The sequence below is a fragment of the Chiroxiphia lanceolata genome, chromosome 3 (assembly GCF_009829145.1).
Source record: "Chiroxiphia lanceolata isolate bChiLan1 chromosome 3, bChiLan1.pri, whole genome shotgun sequence".
Classification (NCBI taxonomy): domain Eukaryota; kingdom Metazoa; phylum Chordata; class Aves; order Passeriformes; family Pipridae; genus Chiroxiphia; species Chiroxiphia lanceolata.
In genome coordinates this window covers 26,072,728-26,084,881 of record NC_045639.1, presented here as the reverse complement: position 1 = coordinate 26,084,881, position 12,154 = coordinate 26,072,728, and the positions used below count along the sequence as shown (strand labels likewise).

Below are 12,154 nucleotides of genomic sequence, written 5' to 3'. Positions count from 1 at the left end.
TAAAAACTAGTTAACCTAGTTAAGTTGCATTGTGGGATTTTTTTAATAATTCAATGAAATCAGGAGAAACAAATATGTAAAATGTCTATTATCTATATAAATCTGTCCTTTTGAATGACAGATTTGCTAAATTCTGTCCTGGTTTTCAAGTTCTTCCAACAGCAATTGTCCTTCCAACAGCAGTGCAAGGAGTAAATTTGATTCGGTTTCTGCATTACTGCTCTTTAACATAAGAGCAGTGACATATGTGTGGCATTATGTGACATATCATGGTTAATGATTCCACCGTGAGGATTGGTATAACACGAGTAGATTATACAGGAGACAATATTTCTATAATGTCATTAAAACTGTATTCTTGGTCTTGATCTCTCTAATTGTGTCTTGTCTATATTTTTTTCACATTCCAGTTCTATTTTTTCTTTTTAAATATAATATTATTTTTCCCTGTCAAATATCTGACCATGCTTTTGTCCGCTGACTTGAGATGTTAGCAATATTTATATTCAAAAAGAGCACCAGAGACCCTTGCTACCCTCAGAAGATTGTCTCCAAGTCTCACCTATGCTGTACTCAAATATTAACATATTTACTGCAAATGTTCTCTAACATATCAGTTACTAAAACCAACCTACAAGGTTATAAAGCTTTGTTCTTCTGAAAAATAAATGAAAGAACAGAAGCAGGTGATCTTTGACACATATTGCAGTAAAATGATACTTATACCCCAGTGTCACAGCAGAATTTTAATCTCCTGGACTATTCTGTTAAGTGTACAGAACAGCTTTAAAAAGAACACTGCAGCATCCATAGTTTTATTCTTAAATGTATTTTTTAAAATGCAGTTAAAAAGTCCACATACTTGCTGTGCATAAAGATGGAATATTTATTTAGAAAGACAATAGTTATACAAACATAGATGCTACCCCTTGCGTTATGCAGAATCAAGTTGCTACTGAGACAAACATAATGTATAATGACCAGACGTGTCAGAGATCGCAGCAGCATTTATGAATTTGGTTCTAGAAGTTTGATGGTAATTAATACTTCCACAAGCAAAGCAGATGAAATGAAAACTGGTAAGTACATGATTTTTAGCTTAACTTAAGCCATCCCAGGTTCTACTCTGACAACTGGTAAAAGCCAAAGAACTGGTGCTAAATGAATGGAAGAACTGCTGACAATGGAGTATAATAAGGGCTTCTGGGTTAGGTTACTTTTCAGAAAAAAGTAAAACTGATTTTTGCATATTTTCTGAAGAAGCATTATCAACACTTTTAAGCATGATATATAGTTTACATAGACTTTTCATTGAAATTTTATAGATTTACAGTCTGCTTTGAATAATGCCTTTCTTCTTTTTTTTTTTTTTAAATTTTTACTCCTATCACTAGTTGTTGGATTTTTTTTTTGGAACTTAACTGTGATTCACTCTTGTCTTCTGAGCACTTATTGCTAGCAATTAAATTCTGACCTTCGTATCATCACATGCCTTCAAAATAACTTCTTGCCAATTTATATGAACTCTATATTTTGTGAAAGATGTTTCTTTTCTTCATTTTTCCTGCTCCAGAGTCTATGTAAGAAAGAGGGAGAATTTGACTCGGGGGACACAGAGAATTGTTAGCAGTGGTGGGTGTCACTTGATTCTGTCTGACATAGTACAGAAGATACCTCTCATTAATGGAACATCTTTTCAGATGGAAAACCTGAGTGAAAATGGAAAAGAAACTCATGTATATGTCTCTACACAAACACTCTTGTCAGTCTTTCTTGTGAGTGCTAAAACATGGCTGCTGTCTCTAGCTATCCAAGTGAAACCTTTTGTGAATGGACTGTACTCTAACATAGTCGTCTGGCTTTTCTGCAGAGTTACTTGCATGTGAGAAAGCATTGAGGTTGTTAAACTGCATAGTATCTAAGATGTAAATATTGCATCTTTCTATCTATGTACTGCAGTATTCTGCATGTATACAGTTTTACATATTATTTTCTAGTGAATTTAGGAGGGTATGGGTGCTCCCATTAGTTTCTCTCTCAGCCTTTGTACATTTCTACGTTGAACGACATTTTACATCGGGGAGAGGGATTTTGTTGTAAGCATCATCAGCCCATTGATAACTTCTCTGTTTCATTACTATAGTTCCTCTTTTAGTAAATAACCTTCCACTAATTCGTTATTTAGGTCTCAGTAATCCCATTTGAAATTCTGCATTCTGAAATTGTGCTACTTTGAGTTACTAACAGGAAGAATGTTGCTTCAGAGTCTGTGGTTTAACATACTATCAAAGATGAACTCTGAAGCAATATAAAAATAGTTTCAACTAAACATGGGGAAAAATGCTAGTATCTTAAGGCTCTTCTCAGTTACTTCTTTTATTAACATGTTTTAGGGTGAGTAGATGTAAAATCTTGTGATCTGCAAAATGTTTAAGAATTTAATTATGGTAGCTGTGTTGCCAAACATCTGTGTTTGAACTGTGTCAGTGACTAATGGGAAGATAGTTATCTATAGATATTTTTAATTTAAACCTATCATTCCCTCTCAGATATATTTTAGAATAGTGGGGAAGAGTTTGTTTCATGAAAACTGTTAGCAGTGGTTTTTGAGTTGTTTTGGTCCACTTGATATATTCCTATATAGGTGTGTCAGGAACTTATCCCCTTGTAAAGATATGGATAGCTTATTAATTATGAAGTCTAACTCACATATGTGTGTATGTGTATGCAGGAATCTGTTTATAATAGTAACATGAAACATATCTTGGTTGGTATTCATTTTTCACAGGAGTACATTTTTGATGAAATTAATACAAAATATGTGGCTTAGTGCATTTTGGAAAAGCAGAACCATTACATTTTTTAGTTGTTCCAGTCTGTTACGATACTAAAATACTTGTGGGTACCTAATAATGTGTACATGTTTCCAGGAGCAAAAAAGATGGTCAGTAATCAAAAATGAAACAACTAAATACCTCTGTTTTATTCTGTCTAGCTGTTTTTCTTTCTGCTTATTCCCTGTTGCACATATCCCTGCCCTGACATCCCCAGGTAGTGGATTCACACTTAAAATGGTGCCCTGTATTTTTGAGAACACCTTTGCATTTTGCAGCACTTTTGCTAGTGTGTAGTCTTTCTTGTTTCCTCTCTGAACTGGAGGCCCTGTAACAGTCTGCTGAGACAGTTGTCTCTCTCTTTTCTGAAAGTGCCTATGGAGATCTTTTCTGCAGCTACTGCTGATTAACGGTATTGGTTAGACTGTCTTCTCCCCTCACATAAGCTGTGGAGCAGCTTATGTGGGAGGGTATGTAAACTACCCACTTCATCCTCTCAAAAAGGTTCATGAAACCATGCTAATCACAAAGAATTTTGAGACTTTGTGAGGATATTCCATTCCATTATTTAATATTGATTCAAATGTGGCTGCTGAATTTTTAATACATTAAAAATGGACCTTTAAAAGTACTTGTATGAAATGCTACTTGTATATAGTCTTCTCTTAAACCTCTAACCAGTGGTCATCCATTCCATAGAAATCTTAACCTCAATTCTGCTTTTGCTTGATGCAGTCTATGGAACCAAGAGGTGGAGGTGTCGCAGCATTTTTGGATAGAATTTTTTTCTTTTTTTTCTTTTACTGAATTCCTAATGTTTTACATGTGGAAAAACTCAGTCAGATGGGCTGTTTAACTTGATATACTTAGATCTTACGTTTTGAGCTGTCTCTGGCTTTGCATCTTCAGTTTTCTACATAATGTATGTACAAAAAATTAAAGTTGTTTTGAAGAAGCTGTTAGAAGAAATTACATGGGTGTCTTCAGTGATTATCAGTATTGATGTCTTTAAACTGTCCTCATTACTGCTTTTATTTATATTCATTCTTGGTTTGAATGCTTCCATCTAATTTTTTAACTTGAAGCCTTTTTGTAGCTGTTACAGCTACTGCAGATTCATTGGACATGCTTTTAGTTATAGCAACTCACTATACTGTGTATATATATTCACAGTATTGTTTCTTATGTGCCTAGAGAAGGTTTCCTGTACCTCTTGGAATGTTTGTTTCCATCTAGTTACCTGTTTTTGCTGTGTTTATTCTGTGGCCTGTGGCTAAGGCATGTTATGATAGTGGAGTGCTGGAAGAAGCTGTGCTGATGCTTCCCATGTGCTCATTTACTCGTGCGTGATTATTTTTGTCTGCTTATTTTTACGCACATTCAATATTGCCGTCTCATTGTGTTATTTCTCTAGACCTGGATCTGTCTTCTTGTTGTAAGCACTGCATTGGAGTCATGCTAACATGCTAACATTTATCTTGATTGATCTTGTGGCAAGCAAACCCTGTGGTTGGCTTTCTTTTTCTAAATGGATGGCCTTTCATTTATTTATTTTTAAAGGCAGTGTGTTTTATCTGCATAGCATATATGTCTGATTAAAACCTTCCCACCGTAACATTCAGTGGGGATGGTTCTTGCTTAGATGATGCTGAATGGTTTCCTATAAACCATGAAGCCATGTGATATGGTTTGAAGCTGGCTCCCTGCCAAATCTCCAAACCTTACCACAAGAAGTCCCCGCCCCCCCCGCAAACCTCTGGGAGAAGAGGGAAAGAAAAAAAAACAACCAAGAAAACCGAAACGAGAGAGAGACAGCTAAAGCAATATATATATAAATATATTTGCACTTATGTTACAGTTATATACAATTGAGATATATATACAATTTCACAAGGGAAAGGGAAGGGGGAAGGGAAAAGGAACAAAACCAAAATAAAATATATATATATCCCAATTAGTAGTCCAATATCTAGCAACTAAAAAAAAGAGTTAGCAAAGAAATATCACTGCGCTCCTTGGGACAACCGAGAGTCGCTCTGGGATGATCGCCGGCAACCTCCGTCTCCCGAGGTTGACAAGGCCTTACCAGGCCTCGCTCCCCAACCCGGCAGACTCAACAGCAGGGAACCTGCACCTCCAAGCCGCCGGAAGGAAAAAGAGCGAAGGCCTCTTCTCCTTTCTTCTTATAGCCCGTCTTACATAAAAATCGTAGGGAATACTGGGTAAATCTGGACCCTTCCTTGGTTACAAACTGGTCACCAAGAAAGACCTAGACCAAACTACCACACCATGCTTTATCCGATCTAAACCAAACAAATACAGAAGATTTCTACGTACCTCTTTTTAGCTTGGATTAATTTGCTGTTGTGGCTTGAACTGTTCCGCCGTACTAATTCTGGCTAGGGATGAGTTCATTAGGTATTTGTGCATTGCTCTGTTTTGGATGTGGTTGCTCCATCTACACAAGCGAAAACGTGGCCTGTACGTGTCACCACTGCTATGTGTTGGAAGCAGTGCTGGATAAAGAGGATTAAATGAAGGTCAGATGCATTTTACAAATCTTCTGTGAGTTACTATTCTGAGATGCTTTTTAGTGTCAGTAAATTATGAGCATCTGTTAGTCCATGTCTTTTAAGCATATTTTATCAGCTATTTAGTACATGAGCCACGCTAAAGCATGTGTAAGTCTTCTCTTGTTCAACTAGAATGTTCTTAAAATGGTGCTGGAATTTAAGCTGTTGTATCTTTTCTTTCTAGTGTGATTTCCCAAAAAGGCCCCACCAGTTTAGTTGACGAAGTGTTAGTATGGACACATACAGAGTTACTTAACTTGTGTAAAATATACTGTATCATCATTTTTAATGAAAACATCATGCTGCCTTTGAAAGTAGTTCATCCTGTGTGCATGGTTCTTCTGGATTGCCAGTTTCACTGTAGCATCAGAAATCAACAAATAAACTGGTATTTTGAGTGCAACTGATTACTGCAGAATGCTAATTATGACTCTTATTCATTTGTTTCTGCAGAATGACAGGAGGGGAGTTTTTCTCTCGGTTTCCAAGTCTTTATCCTTTCCTTCTCAAGCAGTTGGAGTTTGTAACCAATACTTTAAACAGGTAAGACAATGTCTAAGAAAACTTTGAAATATAAAGTAGAATGAAAAGTTTAAACTGAACTGTGTCACGTACACCCTAATGCTGTTGTATATATCAACAGCTTCTTGAAATTATATAGTTCAACTATGTGTCTTTTGCTAAGGCTTTTTTCTTTTAGCTTTTGCACATTGCAATAAGTCCCTGAAGATTGAACTACTGCTGAGTAATTAATAGTTGCTGCGTTCCTAGGATCAGATGTTAAAGAACTTATATTTTTCAGGGCAACAGAAACCGGGTGTATGACTTTCTCATGTTCAACAATGAGGCTTCCTAACGTGTTTAAGTGATACAGGGTCATAGGCCTCACGTAACCCTAAATGAATGCTTTCCAGCCTGTGACACATTGACTCAAGGGAAAGTCCTTGGTCTTCTTTTAAGGACTCCACAAATGGTGGCTGAAAGCTACAGATGATACCATTTGGGATGACACTGTTACCTCCAGGTTCACGAACTTTTAGAGTAAATCAATGCTGGGTTTGTTTTCTCTTAAAATGCCATGGTATAAACTGTAGAAGTTGAGTAGCTGATTTATGGGTGAGGTTCAACTGTCTGTTTAATGGGCCTAAGATGGATACTCTGAAGCAGAAGTTTCACCAGTCATTGCATGTTTTGCAGTCTCTGCTTAAGAAAAGAGGGTGTGTATATTTGGTGTAGCAGTCTGCTTTCCCTGACGTTTTGAAAGGTGACAGTGTCCTCATTGGTAAATTCTGGGAAGTCTTTCAGTTGAAAAAGATTGAAAGCTGCTGTCTGAAATGGAGGCTTGGAATGCTTTTTCAGTGTGAATTCAGACTTGTATTTAGTCATTAAATAAATCAAGAGGGGTTGATTTTAACTTAGATTTCTGATTTTTTTAAATATGAATAGTAGCCACTTGGTGTCAATGACAAGAACTTTATTTTTTAGTAAAGCCTGCTGCTTGCTAAATACACATTTCCTCCCAAACTGATAAGAAGAGGTTTTTTTAAACCACCTTTTTGTAACTAACTCCGCTTTCATAGTTTTCTGATTCATAGAGAAAGATTATCTGTGCAGGTTTTTAATATTATTTAAAAATGAAGGCGGCTCACCATAATTGGGAAAAAAAGAGGCTTGGAATAATGCAGGAAAGTGACGGCAATACAGCCATAAGTGCCTTCATTACAGGGGTTCCCTGCAGGAGAACTGGATGCCATGTTTGATCCCAGCAGGGTTTGCTATCTCTTGTAATGATCAGCCTAGAATACCTCCTTGAACCAGAAATGCAGAAGCCTATTTTGTGGGGAAGAGAATCAGTAATAGCGTGAAGGAGAATGCGTTTTTCACCAAATGCTTCTTACCCCTTTCTATTTAGTGAAGTTGAAGAGCTGAAAGTCCATCCAAGCCTGTTTCTTTTGCTTTTAATCCTGGGAAGACTGTATCCATCTCCAATGGATGGCACTCATTCAGCACTCAGCATGGCACCATTTGTCCCTTTTATTATAAGGTAAGTTTTTGTAAGGTGATTTTGTGATTTTTTTTTTTATATGATGGGACTTCTTTCTTGAATCTCTGCAAATTTTTTTTATAAAATAACCTTTTTAAACTTCACTTCAGTTTTAATTATTAAAGGAAAAATGGTACTCACCGATTGCTCTTACCTATGTTATTAAATGTCTTTTGGAGAATTAGGATATCTGCTTATGCAAGCCATTGTATGACTTGGTTGTAAATCTCATCTGCAAATGCTGTATGCCATGATTGCAGCCACAGAGAGGCTAGATGAAAACTCATGACGGATTGTAGCAGTGCAAGGTTTGCTGTACAGAATTCTGATGGATTTTTCAGTCCTGCAGAATGACTGTTCATAACACATAAATGTAATGATTAATATACAGATTTGTAGATGCACGTATATATATAATCTTCATATTCTTCCGTGTATATACATACATGGGTAGATAAAGATATAGGTCTGTACTTCATCTGTTTCTAAGATGACTTTTCAAATTTTTATACAGTGTAACTTTCAGTTATATGGTGGTTACATGAAGGTATTCAGCAGATATTTTTGCTACTCTGTATGGTTTGGGATGGGGAGCCTGATAAGGGAACCAGGGTTGTGGTGGGTGAGCAGAAATCAATATTTGAGAGGAAGTCTTGCTTGTCTGTGTAAAAGCTTCAACAGCAGGGTGAGTAAACTTCTGTACCTAATCTCACTCCTTTAGTAGTGAAACAAGACAAAGTTGTTGTTACCCTAACATCTTAAAATTTTTTTTTAAGCTACTGCTTATGTTAAAAAATAGTATCTCTGCTTATTCTTCACAACAGATGTGATGTATCTCTTGCTTTTTATGTCTTTTAATTTTCAAGAATAGATAATTGTTTTCTGAAAAGAAAAAACCTGTAGTAGGAGTTTTTAAATGCACTGTATTTAACAATTAAAAATTGGGTTTCTGCCATATCAGAATCTTAAATGCTTTTTGAGGAAATGTTTAAAACTATTTCTTATGTCTTTTATTAGTTCTGGTTTTATACCTTTATTAATGCACAGGAGAATGCTCTTTTTTTTTTTTTTTTAATATAATGTTTCAGATAGTTTCTTTTATTGGTAATAGATTAACTTTTGATAAGCTTTTGGTTTCAGCTTTTTAGTTTTGTCTTTATACTTACATTAGGACCACTATTTTTTTAAAGGTGTATAATGCCAGCAGAGTAACTTTTCACACTTAGTTAGCTTATTATCTTGAGGTTGTTTTAAATACATTCAGAAGATGTCGGGAGAAAACTCCAATAAAAATTTTTAAGAATCTGAAACATTTAAGAAATCGATATCATTGGACCTGCTTTCCTTTAACTGGTAAGGGAACTATGTTCCTAAAGAGGAATGATATGGCAGATAAACATGATACTTTCTGCATTTCCTTTCCACTGAATTTGGCAGTAAATGCTGTGGATACAGGTATAAAACTAGAATAAAGTTATTACATATTTCAGACAGAAAATTCTATGTGGGTGTACAGGCATGCATTTTCTGACTGGTTACTTAGCAAAGCATTGACATTTTTATGGTTGCCAGGGGACAATACCAAGGATTCTGCAGGAGGAAATGTATTTGTTATATAGCTCAGTGTGCTTTTACTGGCTGTACTTCTGTCTAGAGTTCTTATGCCCTTGTTCTGTGAATACCATGGTTGTTTTCTGTTCATTTTGACTGCATTAGTTGGAATACACAGGGATGATTTATCTTGGTAAGATAAATATGTTGCTATTTTCTCTTCTATTTCCCTTCCTATTTTTCATTCTACAATAGCAAATGAACAAAAATAAAATTCTCCCTTGTTCATTTGGTTGTTCTTTAGAAGGTATTATGAAGATTGTTGTGAAGTAACCACATAGAGAGGATTGAAGAGAAGGTCTGATGCCAAAGGCCCTATGCATCAAGTCATTTAATTGTATATAAAAGCTGTTTCCTTGAATTGCTCAATGCAGTATTGTATTCTATAACATCTGCACGTACATATAATTACACGGTAGTCCGATACAATTATAACATTTAATTGCCATATTTTTACCATGAAATTTTTGCATTTCTGTTGTTGTACCACCGTCAAGGAAAGATATTGCTACACAGTAAGGAGAGAGGAAGGGTGAATGTGACCCGTAACTGGCCTTGATGCCCTTCCCGGGCTCAGCCCCCAGTGAAGTGGCATTCATTTTGTGCTCTGAGAAGATGAACAGAATACTGTGTTTGCAAGCGAATGAGCAGTTCTATGAACAAAACTGGGCTGAGCAGAAAGAATTCAAATTGGGCTTTTGAAGAGTTTCACTTAACCTCGAGTGGAATTTTCCATTTAGTGGGAGTAGAGCTATGGTTGCTCTGACTGTGCTGAGATGAATTGCACAATATGAGCAGGATTAAATGCTACAAGGACAAATCTCAATCTCTGTGCATATGCTTGTTACTCCCTGTTGAACTAGGGCATTTGATTACCTATCTGCAGTTCTATTAAGCTATTTTCCCCCTTTTCCTCTTGCAGATGTTTTATGTGGAAGGGAAAACTTTGATTCACAACTTATTACCTCACTTATTTTTTTTTTTAAAGAGCTAGATAGGTCTGTTTTAATGGTTACTTTCTAAGATGAAAGAATGTACAGCATGTTTTTGATTAACAAGGGAGGTAATCGGGAGGTAATGTTTTAAGTATGAAACAAAAACATAACCTCCCTTTCGCCTCCCCCTCCCCGTTTCAAAGACTTGTAATCTCTTCAGAATGATCTAGAATTAATTTACCTTATGTCCTCTTGTACCATGGCGTTGACAGTGTTTGTTTAGTGTTAAATGTTCTGGGCTGAATGCTCTGAAGGAGTAAAATGGGTATTGCTGTATTGCTTTTCCCTAGTTCAAGTCTGTCTCTATTTAAGAGTGTGTGACTTCTTAGTCTTTTAAGAAGGTTTTAAAAAATTAACTTTAAAATGTCAAACAATATAAGATTTTAAAAACCGTTCAAGTATATGTGCCTTGTCTTCCCCTTGAAAAAAACTTCTTAATTCTTCATGAAATTTTCCCTTTAAAATTTTGGCAAAGAGACATATTTCAAAGCAGTGTTGCTTCTAGGTTTATTATGTTGCAAGTCATTGAAGAAACTCGCTGTCTGAGGTCAATTTAAATAGAAATGTGAACATCTTTCCATGAAATCAACACAGTTATGAAATTGGCACTGTTTTCTTGGGCAGAACTTTGTAACTTGTATTTTCTGTAAAATGGAGGCACTAAATTCCGAAGTCCCCTGATGCTGTTTCTAGACAGGGATAAGGACAGGTGGTAGTGGGAAGCACTAGTCCTTTACAACTGTCCTCTTCCCCCTTCTACACCTCTCCATCCACCACCGTGAACGATAGAGCTTTGGTTTTGCACTTGAGAGCTTGTCATTAATATACAAGAATAATCACTGTGACCATTAGTTAATGATAGACACTAGGATACAAGGAAAAAAAACCTGTCTGTGGTGAGGAAAAATTTTCTGTGGAATGGAGCATTGTCAGATGCCCTGTTACCATAAGTCATTCCTAACAGAGTGTTAAGAGAAGGAGAGGGGAAAGTCCATATTGTCTGTGAGCAAACTGGCAGCTCAAATGCTATCCTACTAGCTATGATAAATCTGTTATTTGAGTGGGCTGGATGCATCTGCTAGAGGGTTTGTGGGTTTACATCGGTCGAGCTATCGCCTGTCTTAGAAAGGCAGAGGAAACAACTGAAGATGGTATGACAGTTTTTATTGGTACATTTTCTCTTGGAAGTTACTACTTCTGTAGCTTGTTTGTCAGAACAGGCTCTGTGAAACTTCCTAATAGGCTTCTGGCAAAGTCAGCTTGGTAAATTTTTTAAAAATCACTTGGCTGAGGCAGTGTGAGATGTCCAAAGTGCCCCCTGTGATCCTTTGCCCATGGTAGTGCTGAGGCACAGGTGATGCCCACTGGCTGCACAGGAGCCTTCCATGAGCACCAGTGTGGCATCCCAGTGGGTTTCTGTGAATCGTGTCCTTGCACAGTGCTTTGGGGCCTGTGGAGCCAGGATGACGTTCTTTCACTAAACTTTGTTTTCTTGGTCATTTTGAAGGGATTAGAGCAGACTCTTTAGAAGGTCTGTTACCTTAGGGATTTGGTGGATTCTTCTTAGATGCATTACTTATTCACAGAGAATTACATTTGTGAGTCTGTCCTGGTGCAGGAAGTGATGCAGACTGTTGGCCCCAATTTCTTTCAAAATTGTGGGGAAAAACAAAAATCCTAGAGACCATGATTCCATGTAAGTCTTTAGCCCACATCTGTAATGCAATACTCTTGTTTTTACTCAGTGGGTGAGTATGCCTAGGACTTTTAAAAATCTTAACAGATGTCAGACTAATATGCAGGTTAGAGAAAATTTTTCTTAACATTCAAAAAGCATTTTTCTTAACATTTCTTAACCTTCAAAAGCAAAATATGGCATTTCGTATAAAAGATCAGATTCCCTCATTGAAGGCAAAGAGGTTCAATGTGTAACATAGAGATTCCATAAGTTGGTCTGTACAAAATGCTATTCAGAGATTGTTTTGTCAGATACCAACAAGCTTTAAAAGCTATTTTATAACTACAAACTTGAATTTTAATCTCTTATAATGAATTTTGTTTTGTACTTTTCATTGACCAAAGTGCATGGTAGTCTAT

The 12,154-nt window shown here is 36.4% G+C and overlaps 1 protein-coding gene across 4 annotated transcripts in view; it reads left to right on the top strand.

Moving 5' to 3' along the window:
• THADA (THADA armadillo repeat containing) overlaps positions 1-12,154 on the top strand; it is a 166,795-nt gene that overhangs the window by 53,646 nt on the left and 100,995 nt on the right. For all 4 annotated transcript variants that reach the window (XM_032681319.1, XM_032681321.1, XM_032681320.1 and 1 more), the window contains exons 27-28: positions 5,861-5,950; positions 7,320-7,451. In XM_032681319.1, coding sequence (XP_032537210.1) covers positions 5,861-5,950; positions 7,320-7,451 — 222 coding nt within the window. The remainder of the gene's footprint in view (positions 1-5,860; positions 5,951-7,319; positions 7,452-12,154) is intronic.